The sequence below is a fragment of the Labeo rohita genome, unplaced genomic scaffold, assembly GCF_022985175.1.
Source record: "Labeo rohita strain BAU-BD-2019 unplaced genomic scaffold, IGBB_LRoh.1.0 scaffold_812, whole genome shotgun sequence".
NCBI lineage: Eukaryota > Metazoa > Chordata > Actinopteri > Cypriniformes > Cyprinidae > Labeo > Labeo rohita.
The window spans coordinates 1-18,940 of NW_026129758.1; the positions used below are offsets into that span (position 1 = coordinate 1).

An 18,940-nucleotide genomic window follows, 5' to 3' on the forward strand; every position below is an offset into this window, starting at 1 on the left:
TTCCATAAAAATAACAACTGTCAACTTTAATTTCATGGTGACTTTATGAAAGTAAACAATAATCTTTAACCTCACTATCACTGCTGTACAGTATAATGATACTAACTGTAGTTTCTCCAGCTTGAATTGTGTGTTCATCAGTAGATCACTGAGGTTTTTCACTCCAGAGTCTCCTAGTTTATTCCCTGTCAGGTTCAGTTCTCTCAGGTGTGATGGGTTTGATTTCAGAGCTGAAGTCAGGATGAGACACTGTTTCTCTGTAATACTGCAATCATACAGACTGAAAACAAAAAGAGAAAAGACAATGAATCAGACATGTTGTTCATGTGTGAGTTAAATGAATCATGAGTAAACACCATACAGTGCAATAAATAAAATGTTGCTAAAACCTGAAAACAAAATAAGTAAATAAATAATCATACAACCATAAACTAAAACAAAAACAAAACTAGGATTTGAGGATACTAGTTACATTTCAATTCTGGAGAATCTTTAGTCGGACCAAAAAATGATTTGTGATTTGTAATGTAATTGAGATTCAGGATCAACTATAGAATCACTTTAAAATAACATTACTGTAAATGTAAAAATGGAGTTTAAATGTAACAAATCAAGAAAATTCTGTTAATAAATCAAAATTTACTTAGAGACATTTTAAGATTGTAGTTTAGTCAAATACAACATTTTGTGATCATATTTTGTTCTTATTGTGATGCATGTCTGAGTGAAACAACTTTTCTGAACAAGAAAAAATGCAGGTCAGGAATTCATTTTTGATAAGAAGCTGGATAATTGTTGTTTGTTATTGCTGTGATCTCATGTGACTGACAGGTTTTCACACCCTCACGTCATCAAACCAGAGAAGAAATGTTTTTGTGAGGGGAAAGTTATTTTCATAAAAGATCACAAGGGTACATTCATTTTTGGAAATAAATGATGTACCCGGATAAATAAATCATAATAAGCACTGAAATACCATCAGAAATATTCAATCTCACTGTCACTGCTGTACAGTATAATGATACTAACTGTAGTTTCTCCAGCTTGAATTGTGTGTTCATCAGTAGATCACTGAGGTTTTTCACTACAGAGTCTCCTAGTTCCTTCCTGCTCAGGTTCAGTTCTCTCAGGTGTGATGAGTTTGATTTCAGAGCTGAAATCAGGATGAGACGCTGTTTCTCTGTCATACTGCATCCACACAGACTGAAAACAGAAAGAGAAAAGACAATGAATGAGACAAGTGTCAAGTTCATGTCAGTAAATTCATCATGTGTTAACACCATTGTTACGGAAGCAGACGGACAACTGAGGTAAGTGAAACACAATAAGTTTATTGACAGCAGAGCAACGAATGAAATGATGACATGCAGCAGGTAAGTTGATTTCACAGGAGTTATAGCGTTCGTGAGTGAATGTCCACAGGTTGAATGATGACTGTTTCTTCTTTATAGGAATGACGGGAGTTGGATCGTTGATCGATGACACACACACACAGTTCGCTGACAGATGACAGACTTACGGCACACACACCACTGAATGGTTGCGGCTGAACTCGGCAGACTGAAATGGAACAGAGACAAAGGTAAGTATATTCAGGTAAGTTTGGTAATCGTGATCTTGGAGAGAATCTCGCAATGAGTCCGCTTCGTATGAACGAGCCCGGACAATGACAGGTGAGTAGTGCGTGTTTTTATGTGCGTGCGGTGATTGACTTCAGGTGACGGTGATCAGTATTCAGGGGAGAGTGAACGTTGTGTGTGAGTGGCTGCAGAACCTGACCAATCCGTGACATTACCCCCCTCCCCAGGGCCCGCTCCTGAGGGCCGAGACCTCCGACGTCACGGTGGTCTACCTCGTCCTCGAGGTGCTGGGAATTCCGGATGAGATGTGTGGAAATCTTCCAAAAGAGTGGGATCTAGGATGTCAGCTCTGGGGACCCATGACCTTTCCTCTGGTCCGTATCCTTCCCAGTCCACTAGATACTGTAATTGACCACCACGACGTCAGGATTGCAGGATCTCCTTGACCGAGTAGATGGATCCGTCTTCCAATAATAGAGGGGGAGGGGGTTCCTCTTCGTGGCCAGGTTCTGTGGAGGGAATCAGAGGTGGGTGAAAAGGTTTGAGCAGTGAAATGTGGAACGTAGGGTGAATTCTGTACTGTGGTGGTAATTAAAGTTTAAAGGTGATGGGGTTGACCTGCTCCAGTATGGTAAAGGGGCCGACAAATCTGAGAAGGCAGATGCAGACGAATATCCCGAGTGGAGAGCCAAACCTTTTGACCTGGAGCATAAGTGGGACCTTGAATTCTTCTTTGGTCTGCAATAGATTTAGATCTGCGCACTGCCCTCTGGAGATGGTGGTGAGCGGCGTCCCAGACCCTCTCGCTCTCCCGGAAACAGTAATCCACTGTGGGTACCTCTGATGGTTCACCATTCCAGGGAAAGAGAGGTGGTTGAAATCCGAGGACGCACTGGAATGGTGTGAGTCCTGTGGTCGGCTGCCGCAGTGAATTTTGGGCATACTCTGCCCATCCCAGAAACTGGTTCCAGGAGTTCTGGTGACCATGACAGAAGGTTCTGAGGAACTGCCCCACCTCTTGAATCTTCCTCTCCGTCTGGCCGTTGGTTTGCGGATGGTATCCAGAGGAGAGGCTGATGGTCACACCTAGGAGTCTGAAGAAGGATCTCCAAACCCTGGAGATAAATTGAGGTTCTCTGTCGGAAACAATGTCTTCTGGGATACCATAATAACGGAAAACATGATTGAAGAGAAGTTCAGCAGTTTCTAGGGCAGTTGGAAGTCCTTTCAAAGGAATGAGACGGCAGAATTTTGAGAATCGATCAATGATTACTAAGATGCAAGTATTTCCATCTGATGAGGGGAGATCAGTCATGAAATCTACTCCTAGATGTGACCAGGGGCGGTTCGGGACTGGCAAGGGATGGAGCTTTCCTGCAGGTAAGTGTCGGGGACTCTTGGACATAGCACACTCCTTACACCCTTGGATGTACTGCTTCACATCCCTTGCCATGGTAGGCCACCAGAAGCGTTCGGATAGCAGCGTGAGGGTGTTGTTGACCCCTGGATGCCCAGTGCCCAGGGAGGTGTGCGTGGAGTGGATGAGATCTATCCGTTGGATCCTGGGTACAAATTGACGATCTGGTGGACAATCCGGCGGAGGTCTGGGGTCAGGAGTGGCGACGACAGGAGGGGCAGACCATTCTATCGGGTTGATGCTGATGTTTTCTGGAAGAATATTTACTGGATTCTCAACGGGTTCAGTGTGATCATGCATTCTTGATAAAGCATCGGCTCGAATATTCTTGGACCCTGGACGATATGTAATGGAAAACTGGAATCTGAAGAAGAATAATGACCAGCGTGCTTGACGGGGACAAAGTCTTTTGGCGTTTCGGAGATACTGCAGGTTTTTATGGTCTGTTATGACTTGAAATGGGAAATTTGCTCCCTCCAGCCAATGTCGCCACTCCTCCAAGGCGAGTTTGATAGCTAGCAACTCCCTGTTGCCGATGTCATAGTTTCTCTCCGCCGGATTGAGCTTCCGAGAGAAGTAGGCACATGGATGGAGTAGCGGAGGATTCCCATGGTGTTGGGAGAGAATCGCTCCTACTCCGGTGGTGGTTGCGTCCACCTCCACCACGAAAGGGAGATCGGGATTAGGATGAGTCAGGAGTGGAGCTTGTGTGAAGGCGGACTTCAAGGATTGGAAGGCTGCGGCGGCTTCGGGAGTCCAATGGAGATGTTTGGGTTTTCCTCTAAGCAGTGTGGTGAGAGGAGCAGTGAGATTACTGTAACCTTGAATGAATCGGCGATAAAAGTTGGAGAATCCTAGGAATTTTTGGAGTTCTTTTATTGTTGTGGGTTCTGGCCAGGAGACAACTGCAGACACCTTCCTCTCATCCATGCGTACCCCCTGCTGATCGATAATGTATCCAAGGAATTGTACCGAAGGGAGGTGAAATGAACACTTCTCAGCTTTGAGGTAGAGTTGATGATCCCGGAGTCTTTGAAGGACCTCCGCAACGTGGTGATGATGTTCCTTCTCGCTCCGGGAGTAAATCAAGATGTCATCTATGTAGACAACGACGAACTTATGGAGAAACTCCCGGAGTACTTCATGGATGAAGTTCTGAAATACGGAGGGGGCGCTGACCAAACCATAGGGCATAACCAAGTACTCATAGTGTCCAGTAGGGGTCACGAAGGCGGTCTTCCATTCATCCCCCTCACGTATTCTCACCAGATTGTAAGCGCTGCGGAGGTCCAACTTGGTGAAGATCTTTGCTGATCTGAGTTGTTCTAGGGCCGCTGGGACGAGAGGAAGGGGATAACGGAATTTGATGGTTCCTTGATTGATGATCCGGTAATCGATACACGGCCGCAGCCCTCCATCCTTCTTCGCCACAAAGAAGAAACTGGATGCTGCAGGTGACGTGGAAGGACGAATATACCCCTGGCTCAGAGCCTCTTGGATGTACTCCTCCATGGCCTGAGTCTCCGGAAGCGACAACAGATAGATCTTACCTCTGGGCATTGGCGCATCCGGAATCAGGTCAATAGCACAGTCCCATGGCCGGTGTGGAGGTAATTGTGAGGCTCTCTTGGGGCAGAAGACGTCCTGGAAGGAACTGTAGATCTCGGGTATTTCAACTGACCTCTTCTCGATGGGACTTTCGACGGAGGAGGTGAAGACAGGAAGACGTTTTCGAACTGGCCGAGGAATTTCTGGGAAACAATCTGTAACACATCCCTCTCCCCATTTGATAATTTCTCCAGTGCCCCAAGAGAGGATGGGATCGTGCTTAACCAGCCACGGGCGCCCTAGAATGATGTCCATGTTGGCGCCCTCCAGAACCAGAAGTTGGATTTCTTCTTTGTGGAGGACTCCAATCTGGAGATGGATGGGTTCACATCTGCACTGGATGCGTGTGGAAGAGGTTGTTTCGCCGGTTATGGGTTGGATTTGATATATTTTGGACGTGTCTTTTGTTCGGAGGTGAAGCTGGCAACAGAGGGTCCCCGAGATGAAATTTCCTGCTGACCCGGAGTCAATAAGAGCGGTGACTACAACAGAGGAAGACAGAGTGGTTATACAAACAGTGGTAGTCAAAGGATGCATCTTTTCTTGATCATTTGTAATACCACTCACCGCAATGCGTACTGGACGGAGCGGGCAGTTCAATCGAACATGCCCGCTAGCTCCACAGTACAAGCATAGACCCCGGGTCAGCCTCCTCTGTCGCTCAGCGGAGGTGAGTTTTCCGGATTCCAGGATCATGGGTTCTGGTTCTGAAGGGCTGGCTGGCTCTGAGGGACGGAGGAGTGGAAGATTGGTAGATTCTTGGTTGCACTGGTATGATTTCATCCGTTCGGAACAGCGAAGAGAGAGTTGAATAAATTTTTCTAATCCCATGTTGTCATCTAGCGCTGCTAACTGCATTCGGAGTTTCGGTTCCAGGCCCAAACGATAGGTGGTCATGAGAGATCGCTCATTCCATCCGCTTGCAGCAGCTAGAGTACGGAAACGAAGAGAATATTCCTGCGTAGACATCACACCTTGTTTAAGATGGTATAATTGCTCACCAGCGGATACTTCTCCATCCGATCGTCCGAATACTTCTTTGAAGTGAGCTGTGAACGTTCGGATGGAATGAGCTGCTGGACCACCTTGTTGCCAGATGGTTTCGGCCCATCGGAGGGCTGGTCCGGTTAACAGCGATGTGATGAAAGCGATTTGGGATTGATCTGTGGGATACAAAGAAGGTTGCATCGTAAATACCAGTGAACATTGTAACAAAAATCCGTTGCACTCCTCCGCCCCGCCAGCGTAGGGCGCCGGCCGGGCCATGGGACTAGAAGGAATGATGGCCGAAGAAGTGCTCTGTGCTGGTGGTTCCTCGGAAGGTGGAGCAGATGGAGTGGTGACTGGTGAACGTAACAATACCTTCCGGAGGGAATCCACCAGTTCCTGGAATGGATCGGGATTGCTCATGCTGTTGAATTGTTTGGTCCGGGCTTCTGTTACGGAAGCAGACGGACAACTGAGGTAAGTGAAACACAATAAGTTTATTGACAGCAGAGCAACGAATGAAATGATGACGTGCAGCAGGTAATTTCACAGGAGTTATAGCGTTCGTGAGTGAATGTCCACAGGTTGAATGATGACTGTTTCTTCTTTATAGGAATGACGGGAGTTGGATCGTTGATCGATGACACACACACACAGTTCGCTGACAGATGACAGACTTACGGCACACACACCACTGAATGGTTGCGGCTGAACTCGGCAGACTGAAATGGAACAGAGACAAAGGTAAGTATATTCAGGTAAGTTTGGTAATCGTGATCTTGGAGAGAATCTCGCAATGAGTCCGCTTTGTATGAACGAGCCCGGACAATGACAGGTGAGTGGTGCGTGTTTTTATGTGCGTGCGGTGATTGACTTCAGGTGACGGTGATCAGTATTCAGGGGAGAGTGAACGTTGTGTGTGAGTGGCTGCAGAACCTGACCAATCCGTGACAACCATACAGTGCAATAATTAAAACATTGCCAAAAACATTATATGACCATAAAGAAGAACAGAAGAAAAAAAGATTAACAAAGTAGATTAAGATCTAGGATCAACTATAGAACTTAAAAATAACATTACAAATGTGAAAATTGAGTTTAAATGTGAGAAATCAAGACAATTGTTTCTGAATTACAATTTACCTAAAGACATTTTAAGAGTACTTTATCATCAATAAAAAAATCATCAAAAATTTTGCAATTGTCTTTCTTTATTTTGCAGTATCTCTGAGTGAACGCAAAAAAAAAAAAAAAAAAAAAAAAAAAAGAACATGTATGGCTGGATTTAATTTGGTCCATTCATTAATTGCATTGCTGTCATTTGTTATTATTTTGATCTCCAGTGATTGACAGATTTTCCATCATCATCAGAGGAGAGAAGAGATGTTGTTGTGAGGGAGAAAGTTATTTAGATAAAACATCATAAGGGCACATAAATTATAAATACATTATGTGCACGGATAAATCAATGCAATATTCCATAAAAATAACTGTCAACTTTAATTTCATGGTGACTTCATGAAACTAAACAGTGAACTTTAATCTCACTGTCACTGCTGTACAGTATAATGATACTAACACTAGTTTCTCCAGCTTGAGTTGTGTGTTCATCAGTAGATCACTGAGGTTTTTCACTCCAGAGTCTCCTAGTTCATTCCAGCTCAGGTTCAGTTCTCTCAGGTGTGATAGGTTTGATTTCAGAACTGAAGTCAGGATGAGACACTGTTTCTCTTTCATATTGCATCCACACAGACTGAAGACAGAAAGAGAAAAGACAATGAATCAGACGTGTTGTTCATATGTGTGTTAAATGAATCATGAGTAAACACCATACAGTGCATCTTTAGTCAGACCAAAAAAAAAAAAAAAAAAAAAGGTTTGTGATTTCTAATTTGTAATTAAGACACAGGATCAACTTTAGAACCACTTTAAAATAACATTAAACATGTAAAAATGGAGTTTAAATGTAACAAATCAAGAAAATTCTGTTCATAAATCAAAACTTACTTTGTAGTTTACAGACAACAAATAGAACATTTTGTGATTTTTTTTTCTTATTGTGATGCATGTCTAAGTGAAACAGCTTTTTGAACAAGAAAAAAAAATGCAGGTCGGGAATTCATTTTGGATGAAAAGATGGATAATTGTTTGCTATTTCTGTGATCTCATGCGATTGATAGGATTTACCACCCTCACATCATCAGACGAGAGAAAAAATGCTTTTGTGAGGGAAAAGGATAATTATTTTCATTAAAGAAAACTGAAAATCTGAGCATATCACACCAGTCCTCAGGTCCCTACACTGGCTTCCAGTTATATTTAGAATTGATTTTAAAGTACTTTTACTCATTTATAAATCACTCAATGGCCTAGGACCTAAATACATTGCAGATATGCTCACTGAATATAAACCTAACAGACCACTCAGATCATTAGGATCGAGTCAGTTAGAAATACCAAGGGTTCACACAAAACAAGGGGAATCCGCTTTTAGCTATTATGCTGCCCACAGTTGGAATCAGCTTCCAGAAGAGATCAAATGTGCTAAAACATTAGCTACATTTAAATCTAGACTCAAAACTCATCTGTTTAGCTGTGCATTTACTGAATGAGCACTGTGCTTCGTCCAAACTGATTGCACTAGGTATAATCCTTTTTCTGTTTTTAACTGTCTTACATTTATTTTAAATCAGTTTTTAAATCATTTTAAAAGTGTTTAATTTTTTTTGTTTTATTGTTGTGATTATTGTTTTTATGATTATTCTACTGCCTTTTTTGTGAATTGTTGTCTTTATTACTGTTTTTATGATTATTCTACTTCCTTTTATGTAAAGCACTTTGAATTACCTTTGTGTATGAAATGTGCTGTATAAATAAACTTGCCTTGCCTAAAGATCACAAGGGCTGCTATACGTAAGCCGTCACACATTTATACATATTTATGTCCATTGATTTTTCCACTTGGATGGATGCCTGTCCACATACGTTGGTGGTCAGTGTTTTTAAATTGGTCTTCAATCCTCAGTTTGTAGTCAGTAAACAGGATTTCATTCAGCAGTCACAGCAGAAGTGAGAGACAAAATTTAGTCTATTCAAAAGTTAGTACGAATCTATTCTAAGAAGGCTGGAAGCTGTATTAAAAGCAAACAATGGTAAATACACTAATAAGATACTGGCTATTTCTAATGTGCTCACATTATGTTCTCTAACCTCTGTGCACTTAAACGGGTAGTTCACCCAAAAATGAAAATTACCCCATGATTTACTCACCTCAAGCCATCCTAGATGTATATGAATCTCTTTTCAGACGAATATAATTAGCTATATTAAAAAATGTCCTGGCTCTTAAAGCTTTTTAACGTGGGGTCAGACTCAAAGGAGAATTAAAATATACTACTGTAACATTACTAGTCATGTGAAATGATGTAAGATACTCACTTCAGTGTGTTGAGTTGACAGTGTTTATCCTGCAGTAGAGCAGCGATCTGATTCACTCGTGTGTCTCCTAGTTTATGTCCATTCAGATTCAGCTTTCTCAGGAGTAATGGGTTTTTACCCACAATTCCGGTCACATACTGACAGGCTTCATCTGCAGCAGGACCCAAAAACCTGCAGAAGAGAAGATAAAACAGGAATCAATTTATTTAAAAGGGGTCATGGGATGCCCATTTTCCACAAGTTGATATGATTCTTTAGGGTCTTAATGAAAAGTCTCTAATATACTTTGATTAAAAATTCTCAATGGTTTTGTAAAACAACACCCTTTTACTTTGTCAAACTCTGCAAAAATCATCTCATTCTAAGGGGTTGTTCCTTTAAATGCAAATGAGCTCTGCTCACCCCGACCCTCTCTTCTCTCTGTGGAAAGACGGTCTTGTTTACATTAGCCGCATTTAGCCGTTTTTAGCCGCTAAACTTCCTAACTACCACGTTATAACGAAAGGCAATCACAAAGATTCATAAAAAAAACGCATATACTCACTTCTGCTGTAAGTGAAGCTGGATCATGAATGATTCGTGTGAACATAGACGGATATATGTAGATCGGGAGGTGCAGTCCCTTCACAAACAAACATAATCTACTGCATCTTCAGAGGCTCAGATGTCGGGATAAATGATGACCACTATGTTCATTATTACATCCAGCAACACAACACCTGAATCACTCAATCTGAGATTACATTTACATTTATTCATTTAGCAGACGCTTTTATCCAAAGCGACTTACAGGTGGGGAATACATTAAGCAATTTGTCCTAAAGAGGCAAAACAACCTACAAAGTACTCAAATTACCATATAACAGGCATTGTTCAAATAAGTACAAGCTAGAAAAAAGAGAAAAAAATATATTTTTTTTTTTTCAAGCAGTGTCAAGTAGTGTCGAAAGAGATGGGTTTTCAGCAGTCGCTTGAAAGTTGTTAGGGAGTTGGCATTCCGGATAGCAGTGGGAAGATCATTCCACCAGCCAGGAACGGTGTAAGAGAATGTTTTAGAAAGTGATTTTGTGCCTCTTTGTGATGGTACAATGAGGCATCGCTCACTTGCGGATCTCAGAGTTCTAGAAGGAGTGTAGATTGGTAGCAGTGAGTGGAGGTAGGCGGGTGCCGAGCCTGTGGTTGTTCTATAAGCAAGCATCAGTGTCTTGAATTTGATGTGAGCTGCAACTGGGAGCCAATGCAGGGTGATAACGAGAGGTGTGACACGGGCCCTTTTGGGCTTGTTGAAGACCAGTCGTGCTGCTGCATTCTGAATCATTTGTAGAGGTTTGATTGTGCATGAGGGAAGACCGGCTAGAAGAGCATTGCAGTAGTCCAGCCTGGAGATGACCAGGGCCTGGACAAGAAGTTGTGTGGCCTGCTCTGTTAGAAAGGACCTGATCTTTCTAATGTTGTGTAAGGCAAACCTGCAAGATCGAGCAGTTTTAGCAATGTGGTCTTTGAAAGTCTGCTGGTCATCAAAGGTAACACCAAGATTTCTGGCAGAACTTGATGGGGTAATTGTTAAAGTACCTAAACTGATGGTGAAATCATGCTGTAGAGTCGGAGAGGCAGGGAAAATAAGGAGCTCAGTCTTTGCCAAGTTTAGCTGTAGATGATGTTCTTTCATGCACTCTGAGATGTCCACCAAGCAGCCTGAGATCCGTGCAGCTACTGTTGGATCATCTGGTTGAAATGAAAGATAAAGCTGTTTGTCATCAGCATAGCAGTGGTAGGAGAAGCCATGTGCCTGTATGATGGGCCCCAGTGATGTAGTGTAAATGGAGAAGAGGAGGGGTCCAAGAACTGATCCCTGAGGAACCCCAGTGACCAGATGATGTGCTTTGGATACCTCTCCTCCCCAGGCCACCCTGAAAGACCTACCTGTGAGATAGGATTCAAACCAGCGAGATATTCTTGTCTAACTTAAATCCCTGCTTCGGCATCAAAACAAGGAAAGTTACTGGACTGTGACAGCTGGTCTGTCAATCAACTATCGTGGGCGTGTCCTCTGTTGGTGTGACGACAGACATCTGTCGGATATTATTTTTACAGATTAATTAAAAACCACTGCATGGATTTTTATCATTATAGGGTAGATTTGTACATACACTGCCAACACACATTAATGTTCAAACAACACGTAAAAGTGAAGTTAGCATCCGATGACCCCTTTAACTGATGTCTGTGTTGATGCAACAGTAATTCTGCTCATTATGAGAGAAACTGCAGGTTCAGGTTCTATTTGTGTGTGCTGAATTATCACAGTCCTCTCCTGACACACAATACATGTTTGTGGCCTGTTATATAATGTGACCCAAGTGACCCAAAATGTCTGATTAACCTATAACTTTGAACACAACTAAACTGTGTTGACATTTATCATCAAAACAACAGCAGCTGCAGCATCTGATCTTTCAAGTTTGATCATCTTAAACATTCTTGAAGCAACAAATTATGTACCTTAGTGAAATAGTGAAATAATATAATATAATATAATATAATATAATATAATATAATATAATACAATATAATATAATTTATTCACATGCTTATAATTTATTTTGCATTATTTCATCATCTCTCACCTCAGTGTCTTGAGTTGACAGTTTGCATCCTGTAGTAAATCACTGAGCTCCTTCACTCCTGATTGTCCAGGATCATTTCCTGTGAGATCCAGCTCTATCAGGTGTGAAGAGTTTGATCTCAGAGCTGAAGCCAGAGCTTTATAACCTTCTTCAGTGATACTGCAGTCTGAAAGTCTACAAAAAGGGTTTTATTATATTATATAGTATAATACACAAGTTATATAATTAATAGTACTACAAAAAGGTTTAATATCTTTGTTCTTATGATCAGAGATGAAAAATATTTCACCATCTGACAGGAGCATGTCTTTCCTTTTTTCGATTATTACAGTAATATTTTCATTTTAACCAAAAGAGAATGTTATTATTAAAACCAATCAATAGTTCATTATTCACCTGAGTTTCTCCAATGTGCATTTTGTATTTTCTAATCCAGTCTGGAGTTTCTTCACTCCTGAATCTTGCAGATTATTGTTGCTCATGTCAAGCTCTTTCAGACTGGAGTTTGATCTCAGGACTGTAGCGAGACATGAACAGTTTTCCTCTGTTAAACCACAATCACGCAGCCTAAAATGATGAACATGAGAGGGAGAATTTACAAATACAAAGTACTTGATTCAAACATTAAAGAATTTCTAAAGATGAATGTGTTTGGCCAGTGTATGATTCACATAATTTCCTTAAATACATGATAACTGAAAACAATACTCACATCAGTGTGTTGAGTTGACAGTGTTTATCCTGCAGTAGAGCAGCGATCTGATTCACTCGTGTGTCTCCTAGTTCATGTCCACTCAGATTCAGCTCTCTCAGGAGTAACGGGTTTTTACCCACAATTCCAGTCACATACTGACAGGCTTCATCTGCAGCAGGACCCAAAAACCTGCAGAAGAGATGATGAAGCAAGATTCAATTCAGTTCTTAAGCAAACGTGATGTAAACAACATCTGATTCTAAAACTACATCAAATTCAAAATTTGAATTTACTTTAGTGCAACACTGAAAAACATTGAAAAATAAATAAATAAATAAATAAATAAATATCACCTGAATATAAATTTTTTGGCATTACTTCATCTCTCACCTCAGTGTCTTGAGTTGACAGTTTGGATCCTGTAGTAAATCACTGAGCTCCTTCACTCCTGATTGTCCAGGATCATTTCCTGTGAGATCCAGCTCTATCAGGTGTGAAGGGTTTGATCTCAGAGCTGAAGCCAGAGCTTTATAACCTTCTTCAGTGATACTGCAGTCTGAAAGTCTAGAACCAGAATGAAAATGTCACACTCAGATGATTAATCATTTATTCTAGAAACGACCTAAACAACGTAAATCCCTAAACACAATATGTTATTCCTTATTCAAATGAACTAAAGCTTTGCTGTAAAGCAAAATCTGACTAAATTAAATCTAAATATCATTGATTTAAACAAAACCAAAAAAAAAAAAAAAAAAAAAAAAAAAACTTTAAATTGTTAGACATCAATTCACTGTAGTATCTCCAGCTTACAGTCACTTTAAAGCTTTAACCTTCTGATGCTCCTCATTTGTGAGGTACACTTGTGCTCTTCATGGTCAAAGAGACTGAACACCTGAAATATAGCTTTTTTTTTTTTTTTTCAGTAAAATAAATGTAATATATTTTTGTTCCACATAGTTCTGTGCAAAAATCTTTTTCCATTAGTATTTTCACAATCTAAAAAATGGTTTATGGTCAGTTATTTCTATATTTTGCTGTGGTGTGTCAGTAGGAAATATCAGTTTACATTTCCAAACATTCATTTTGCCATTAATTTTAATAATCCGGTCAGATTATTTGCACAAGGAGTCTGACAACAGCCAGTGCTCCACACAGAGATCTGATCTCATCATCATTCAGTTCGTCTGGAATGACATGAAGAAACAGAACAAACTGAGACAGACTAAATCCAGAAGAACTGTGGCAACATCTCAAAGATGCTTTAAGAGAGACTTAAAGTTTTTACACAGTTGCTTACTTTTATTAGGTTATGGATTTGGATATTTATTCAGACATTCTCAAATACTACTTTTTGTCATATTTTAAATATTTTTTGTTTGAAAAGTTGATGTAAAGTCTCAGTTTTTGCATTATTATTACTACAGTCAAACCTTAACATAGAAAAAGCATTTTTACACATAACAGCTGCTGGTTGAGTGAACGCCGTTGAGAGAATGCGCCGTATTCGAATCGGGGGTTTGTGCTGTTAAGATAACAAGACGCCATGCCCCCTAAAAAGCTTCACACGTTGACGCTGAATGAAGGGGAGACAAGCGAGCAGGACGATACAATGGTGGAGCAACAGGTGACGGCATTCCTTCACTCAAAGGGGATTGAGTTGGATAGGAGTAACATTGAGGCATGTCATTCACTCCCACAGAGACTTAAAATGGATAGACCAGCCATAATTGTTTCGCTTTGCTAATAGGAAGCATAAAACTGAGTTGTTGAAACAGGGAAGACGATTGAAGGGCACGGATGTGTATTTGAATGAACACTTGACTAAGAAAAATGCTGACATTGCCAGACAGGCCCGACTCCTCAGAAGACAGAAGAAAATACAATCAACATGGACTACAAATTGTAAAATATTTATTAAGATGAATGGAACGCCAGAACAAGCCAAAGTGTTAGTCATTAGGCAGTTGGAGGAGCTGGATAAATATAAATGAGTTAAATGAGAGCAAGGTAATGCAGTAAACCCAGTAGTCAATAAAAATAAACAGAATCAAAAATTACAACTATGTCAAGTCCAGAAGATAAGCAGTCGTTTACATCTGGACTAGATACTTTTGCATATACAGAGTATAAAATGCAGGATATTGAAAATAACATCGATCCTGTAAACAATTTATTTATGAATATTACAAACAGCTGTACTTATTATACAGACGAGCAATTCAATATAACTTTCCAATCAGAACGTAATATATCAATGATACACTTTAATAGTAGAAGTTTATATGCCAACTTCCAGAGTATTATAGAATATTTGAACAATTTAAAATGATTTCAATAAAAATATCGGAATTGAAATACTGAGAAAGGTGTGGATTTTGTGATTGATGGTTATGAATTAAACTATAAAAATAGAATGAATAGAAGTGGAGGAGGAGTGATGATATATGTGGACAATAGAATGAAGTATAAGGTGGTGGAGAACATGACAGAAGTCATTGATGATTTGTTGGAATCTATTACTGTTGAAATTTGTATGGAAAGGACAAAAAATATTATAGTGAGTTGTATATATAGAACTCCTGGTTCAAATATAATGAGTGGATAGAAAAACTGTCCAAAAATTGAAAATCCCAAAATGCATAAAAGGACAGAAGATTTTATAAATATAATGTATAATATGGGTTTATATCCAACAATCACCAGACCTAGTAGAATCACATGTCATAGTGCTACATTGATAGACAATATATTTACAAATATTATGGAAAAATAATATAGAAAGTGGGTTACTATATAGTAATATTAGTGATCATTTACCTGTTTTATTGTCTACCACTGTAAGCATAGGAATCTTAAAGAAAAAATTAAGTTCAAATATAAAAGAATAAGATCCTTAGAAAATATAAATACATTTAAGAAGGAATTAACAAGATACTTAGACAAAATACTTAGACAAAACTATGAAGAAGATGATTTTGATAAAGCATATAATGGATTCTTAAAGATTTTTACATCATTGTATGAAAATAGTCCATGGATTACGAAGGGTTTATTAAATGCTTGTAAGAAGAAAAATACACTTTATAGACAATTCATCAACACTCGTACTCCAGAAGCAGAGAATAAATATAACAAGTATTAAAATAAATTAATTAATATTATGAGAATATGTAAGAAGGAATACTATAATAAAAAATTAGATTATGATAAAAAATAATATGAAAGGTTTATGGAATGTATTAAATAATATCATTAGAAATGGAATCGAGAATAATATATGTTACCCAGAGTATTATATTGATAATGATAGCATAAAAAAATAATCGGGAAGATGTGGTTAATGGATTCAATAAATTCTTTGTAAATGTGGGACCAGATTTGGTAAAAACAATAGATGACTCAGAAACAATAGAAGAGGTGGATGATTTTTTTGGATCGAAATTCAAGCTCTATTTTTCTTAGAGCAGTGGATCGAGAGGAGATAATAGATAGTGTAAGAAAATGTAAAAGTAAATCCTCTTTTGACTGGAATAATATTCATATGATTATAATGAAAACAGTTACTGACGAGATTGTGGATCCATTAACTTACATCTTTCATTTGTCTTTTCATTTATCTTCTAGTTGATAGTCAATATGGATTTCGGACAAATAGATCAACAACTTTAGCACTAATGGAATTAATTGAGGAAATTACAAATGGTATAGATAAAAAGAAACATGTAGTAGGAATTTTCATAGATTTAAAGAAAGCTTTTGATACCATAAATCACAATATTTTATTACAAAAACTAGAGAGATATGGTATTAGAGGGGTGGGTTTGGACTGGGTGAGTAGTTATCTGACAAACAGGAAACAGTTTGTAGAAATTGGTGAACATAAATCTGTATATATGAACATAACATAACATAACATAACATAACATAACATAACATAACATCAGTTTTACATCATAACAAAAATGATCAGTTTTAGGTCCAAAACTGTTTATAATGTATATTAATGATATGTTTAGAGTATCAAATATACTAAAATTTATTTTAATTGCAGATGATATGAATATTTTTTGTTCTGGTGATAATTTACAACAGCTTTTGAATGAATAAATTAAAATATTGGTTTGATGTAAATAAATTGTTAAATATACAGGTGCTGGTCATATAATTAGAATATCTTCAAAAAGTTGATTTATTTCACTAATTCCATTCAAGATGTGAAACTTGTATAATGTATACATTCATTCCACACAGACTGATATATTTCAAGTGTTTACATCTTTTAATTTTGATGATTATAACCGACAACTAATGAAAACCCCAAATTCAGTATCTCAGAAAATTAGAATATTGTGAAAAGGTTCATTATTGAAGACACCTGGTGCCACACTCTAATCAGCTAATTAACTCAAAACACCTGCAAAGGCCTTTAAATGGTCTCTCAGTCTAGTTCTGTAGGCTGCACAATCATGGGGAAGACTGCTGATTTGACAGTTGTCCAAAAGACGACCATTGACACCTCGCACAAGGAGGGCAAGACACAAACGTCATTGCAAAAGAGGCTGACTGTTCACAGAGCTCTGTGTCCAAGCACATTAATAGAGAGGCGAAGTGAAGGAAAAGATGTGGTAGAAAAAAAGTGGACAAGCAATAGGGATAACCGCACCCTGGAGAGAATTGTGAAACAAAACGCATTCAAAAATGTGGGGGAGATTCACAAAGAGTGGACTGCAGCTGGAGTCAGTGCTTCAAGAACCACTACACACAGACGTATGCAAGACATGGGTTTCAGCTGTCGCATTCCTTGTGTCAAGCCACTCTTGAACAACAGACAGCATCAGAAGCGTCTCGCCTGGGCTGAAGACAAAAAGGACTGGACTGCTGCTGAGTGGTCCAAAGTTATGTTCTCTGATGAAAGTAAATTTTGCATTTCCTTTGGAAATCTGCGTCCCAGAGTCTGGAGGAAGAGAGAAGAGGCACAGAATCCACGTTGCTTGAGGTCCAGTGTAAAGTTTCCACAGTCAGTGATGGTTTGGGGTGCCATGTCATCTGCTGGTGTCGCTCCACTGTGTTTTCTGAGGTCCAAGGTCAAAGCAGCTGTATACCAGGACGTTTTCGAGCACTTCCTGCTGCTGACCAACTTTATGGAGATGCAGATTTCATTTTCCAACAGGACTTGGCACCTGCACACAGTGCCAAGCTACCAGTACCTGGTTTAAGGACCATGGTATCCCTGTTCTTAATTGGCCAGCAAACTCGCCTGACCTTGTGAAGAGGACGATGCGATATGCCAGACCCAACAATGCAGAAGAGCTGAAGGCCACTATCAGAGCAACCTGGGCTCTCATAACACCTGAGCAGTGCCACAGACTGATCGACTCCATGCCACACCGCATTGCTGCAGTAATTCAGGCAAAAGGAGCCCAGACTAAGTATTGAGTGCTGTACATGCTCGTACTTTTCATGTTCATACTTTTCAGTTGGCCAAGATTTCTAAATATTCAAGAAATCCAAGATGGCGGCATGTATGGTCTGATGTGTGTTTGTCCCTTTTTTTTTTACTCATTTGTTTGTTTTTATGCTTATATATGGAGTTAATTTTTAGCAGATTCTTTGATTGAGCTCTTTGGTTTTTAAATGAAATATTTTTTATTGGATTATGGATTACCTTGCTGCAAAAAAAGTGATTAAATTTAAGACTAGTGTTTACATCAGTAATCCACCTAGCTTAACCAGGTGCTAATAGTCAACAAGAATCTGCAGGCCCTGCTAGCCCTCCAGGTCCTAGCAGCCCAGCTACCATCTCCAGGCTCTACTTGGATCCTGAGGCCCTCTTAGCCTCTCTAGGCCCTAGCAGCTCAGTTCCATCTCCAGGCTCTACTTGGATCCTGAGGCTCAGTCAGCCTCTCCAGGCTCTAGCAGTTCAGCTACCATCTCTAGGATCCAGGCCCTAGCACCCCAGCAAACATCTTCCATCTCCAGCCCAGTTCCAGTCCAGCTACTATCTCTAGGCTCTAGGCCTTAGCAGCCCAGTTTACATCTCCAGGCTTTATTTGGATCCTGAGGCCCTGTTAGCCTATCTAGGCCCTAGCAGTCCAGCTACCATCTCTACGCTACATGCCCTAGCAGCCCAGTTACCATCTCTAGGCTCTGTTTGGATCCTAAGGCCCTGTTAGCCTTTCCAGGCTTTACTTGGATCTTGAGGTTCTGCTAGCGTCTCTAGGCCATAGCAGCCCAGCTAACATCCTTAGGCTCTGCGTGGATCCTGAGGCCCTGCCAGTTCCTCCTGGTTTTGCTAACATCTTCTGCTAACATAGCTTTACTTTTAATGTTGCTTTGTTCATTGTCCTTGCAGAATCAAAGATCAAGTGATTTTTACTGGGTGAGTACATCTTATAACATTTGTGGCTCTTTGGACATAGCCTATGGATTCAACAGTTCAGCCTTTGTGCATTCCCCTCAAATGCCAAAAGAGTTGGCAAAGGACTTAAATATAGCCTGGTTGCTACCCAGAGATATACTTTTGCTTCAAAATCTTTGGATTTTAAATGATTACTTTGCATTTGATGGCAGACATTACTGGGACTCT

At 39.8% G+C, this 18,940-nt stretch overlaps 1 protein-coding gene across 1 annotated transcript in view; it reads right to left on the reverse strand.

Annotated features, from left to right (window-relative positions):
- Positions 1–42: 42 nt before the first annotated feature.
- The window catches only part of LOC127162032 (ribonuclease inhibitor-like), a gene marked incomplete at its 3' end in the record, with an annotated part of 33,130 nt that continues 14,232 nt past the window's right edge, over positions 43–18,940 (reverse strand). Inside the window, exons 7-14 of the mRNA XM_051104807.1 lie at positions 12,742–12,915; positions 12,370–12,540; positions 12,054–12,224; positions 11,658–11,831; positions 9,031–9,201; positions 7,172–7,345; positions 1,030–1,203; positions 43–280 (exon numbers count right to left, since the gene is read on the reverse strand). Coding sequence (XP_050960764.1) covers positions 43–280; positions 1,030–1,203; positions 7,172–7,345; positions 9,031–9,201; positions 11,658–11,831; positions 12,054–12,224; positions 12,370–12,540; positions 12,742–12,915 — 1,447 coding nt within the window. The remainder of the gene's footprint in view (positions 281–1,029; positions 1,204–7,171; positions 7,346–9,030; positions 9,202–11,657; positions 11,832–12,053; positions 12,225–12,369; positions 12,541–12,741; positions 12,916–18,940) is intronic.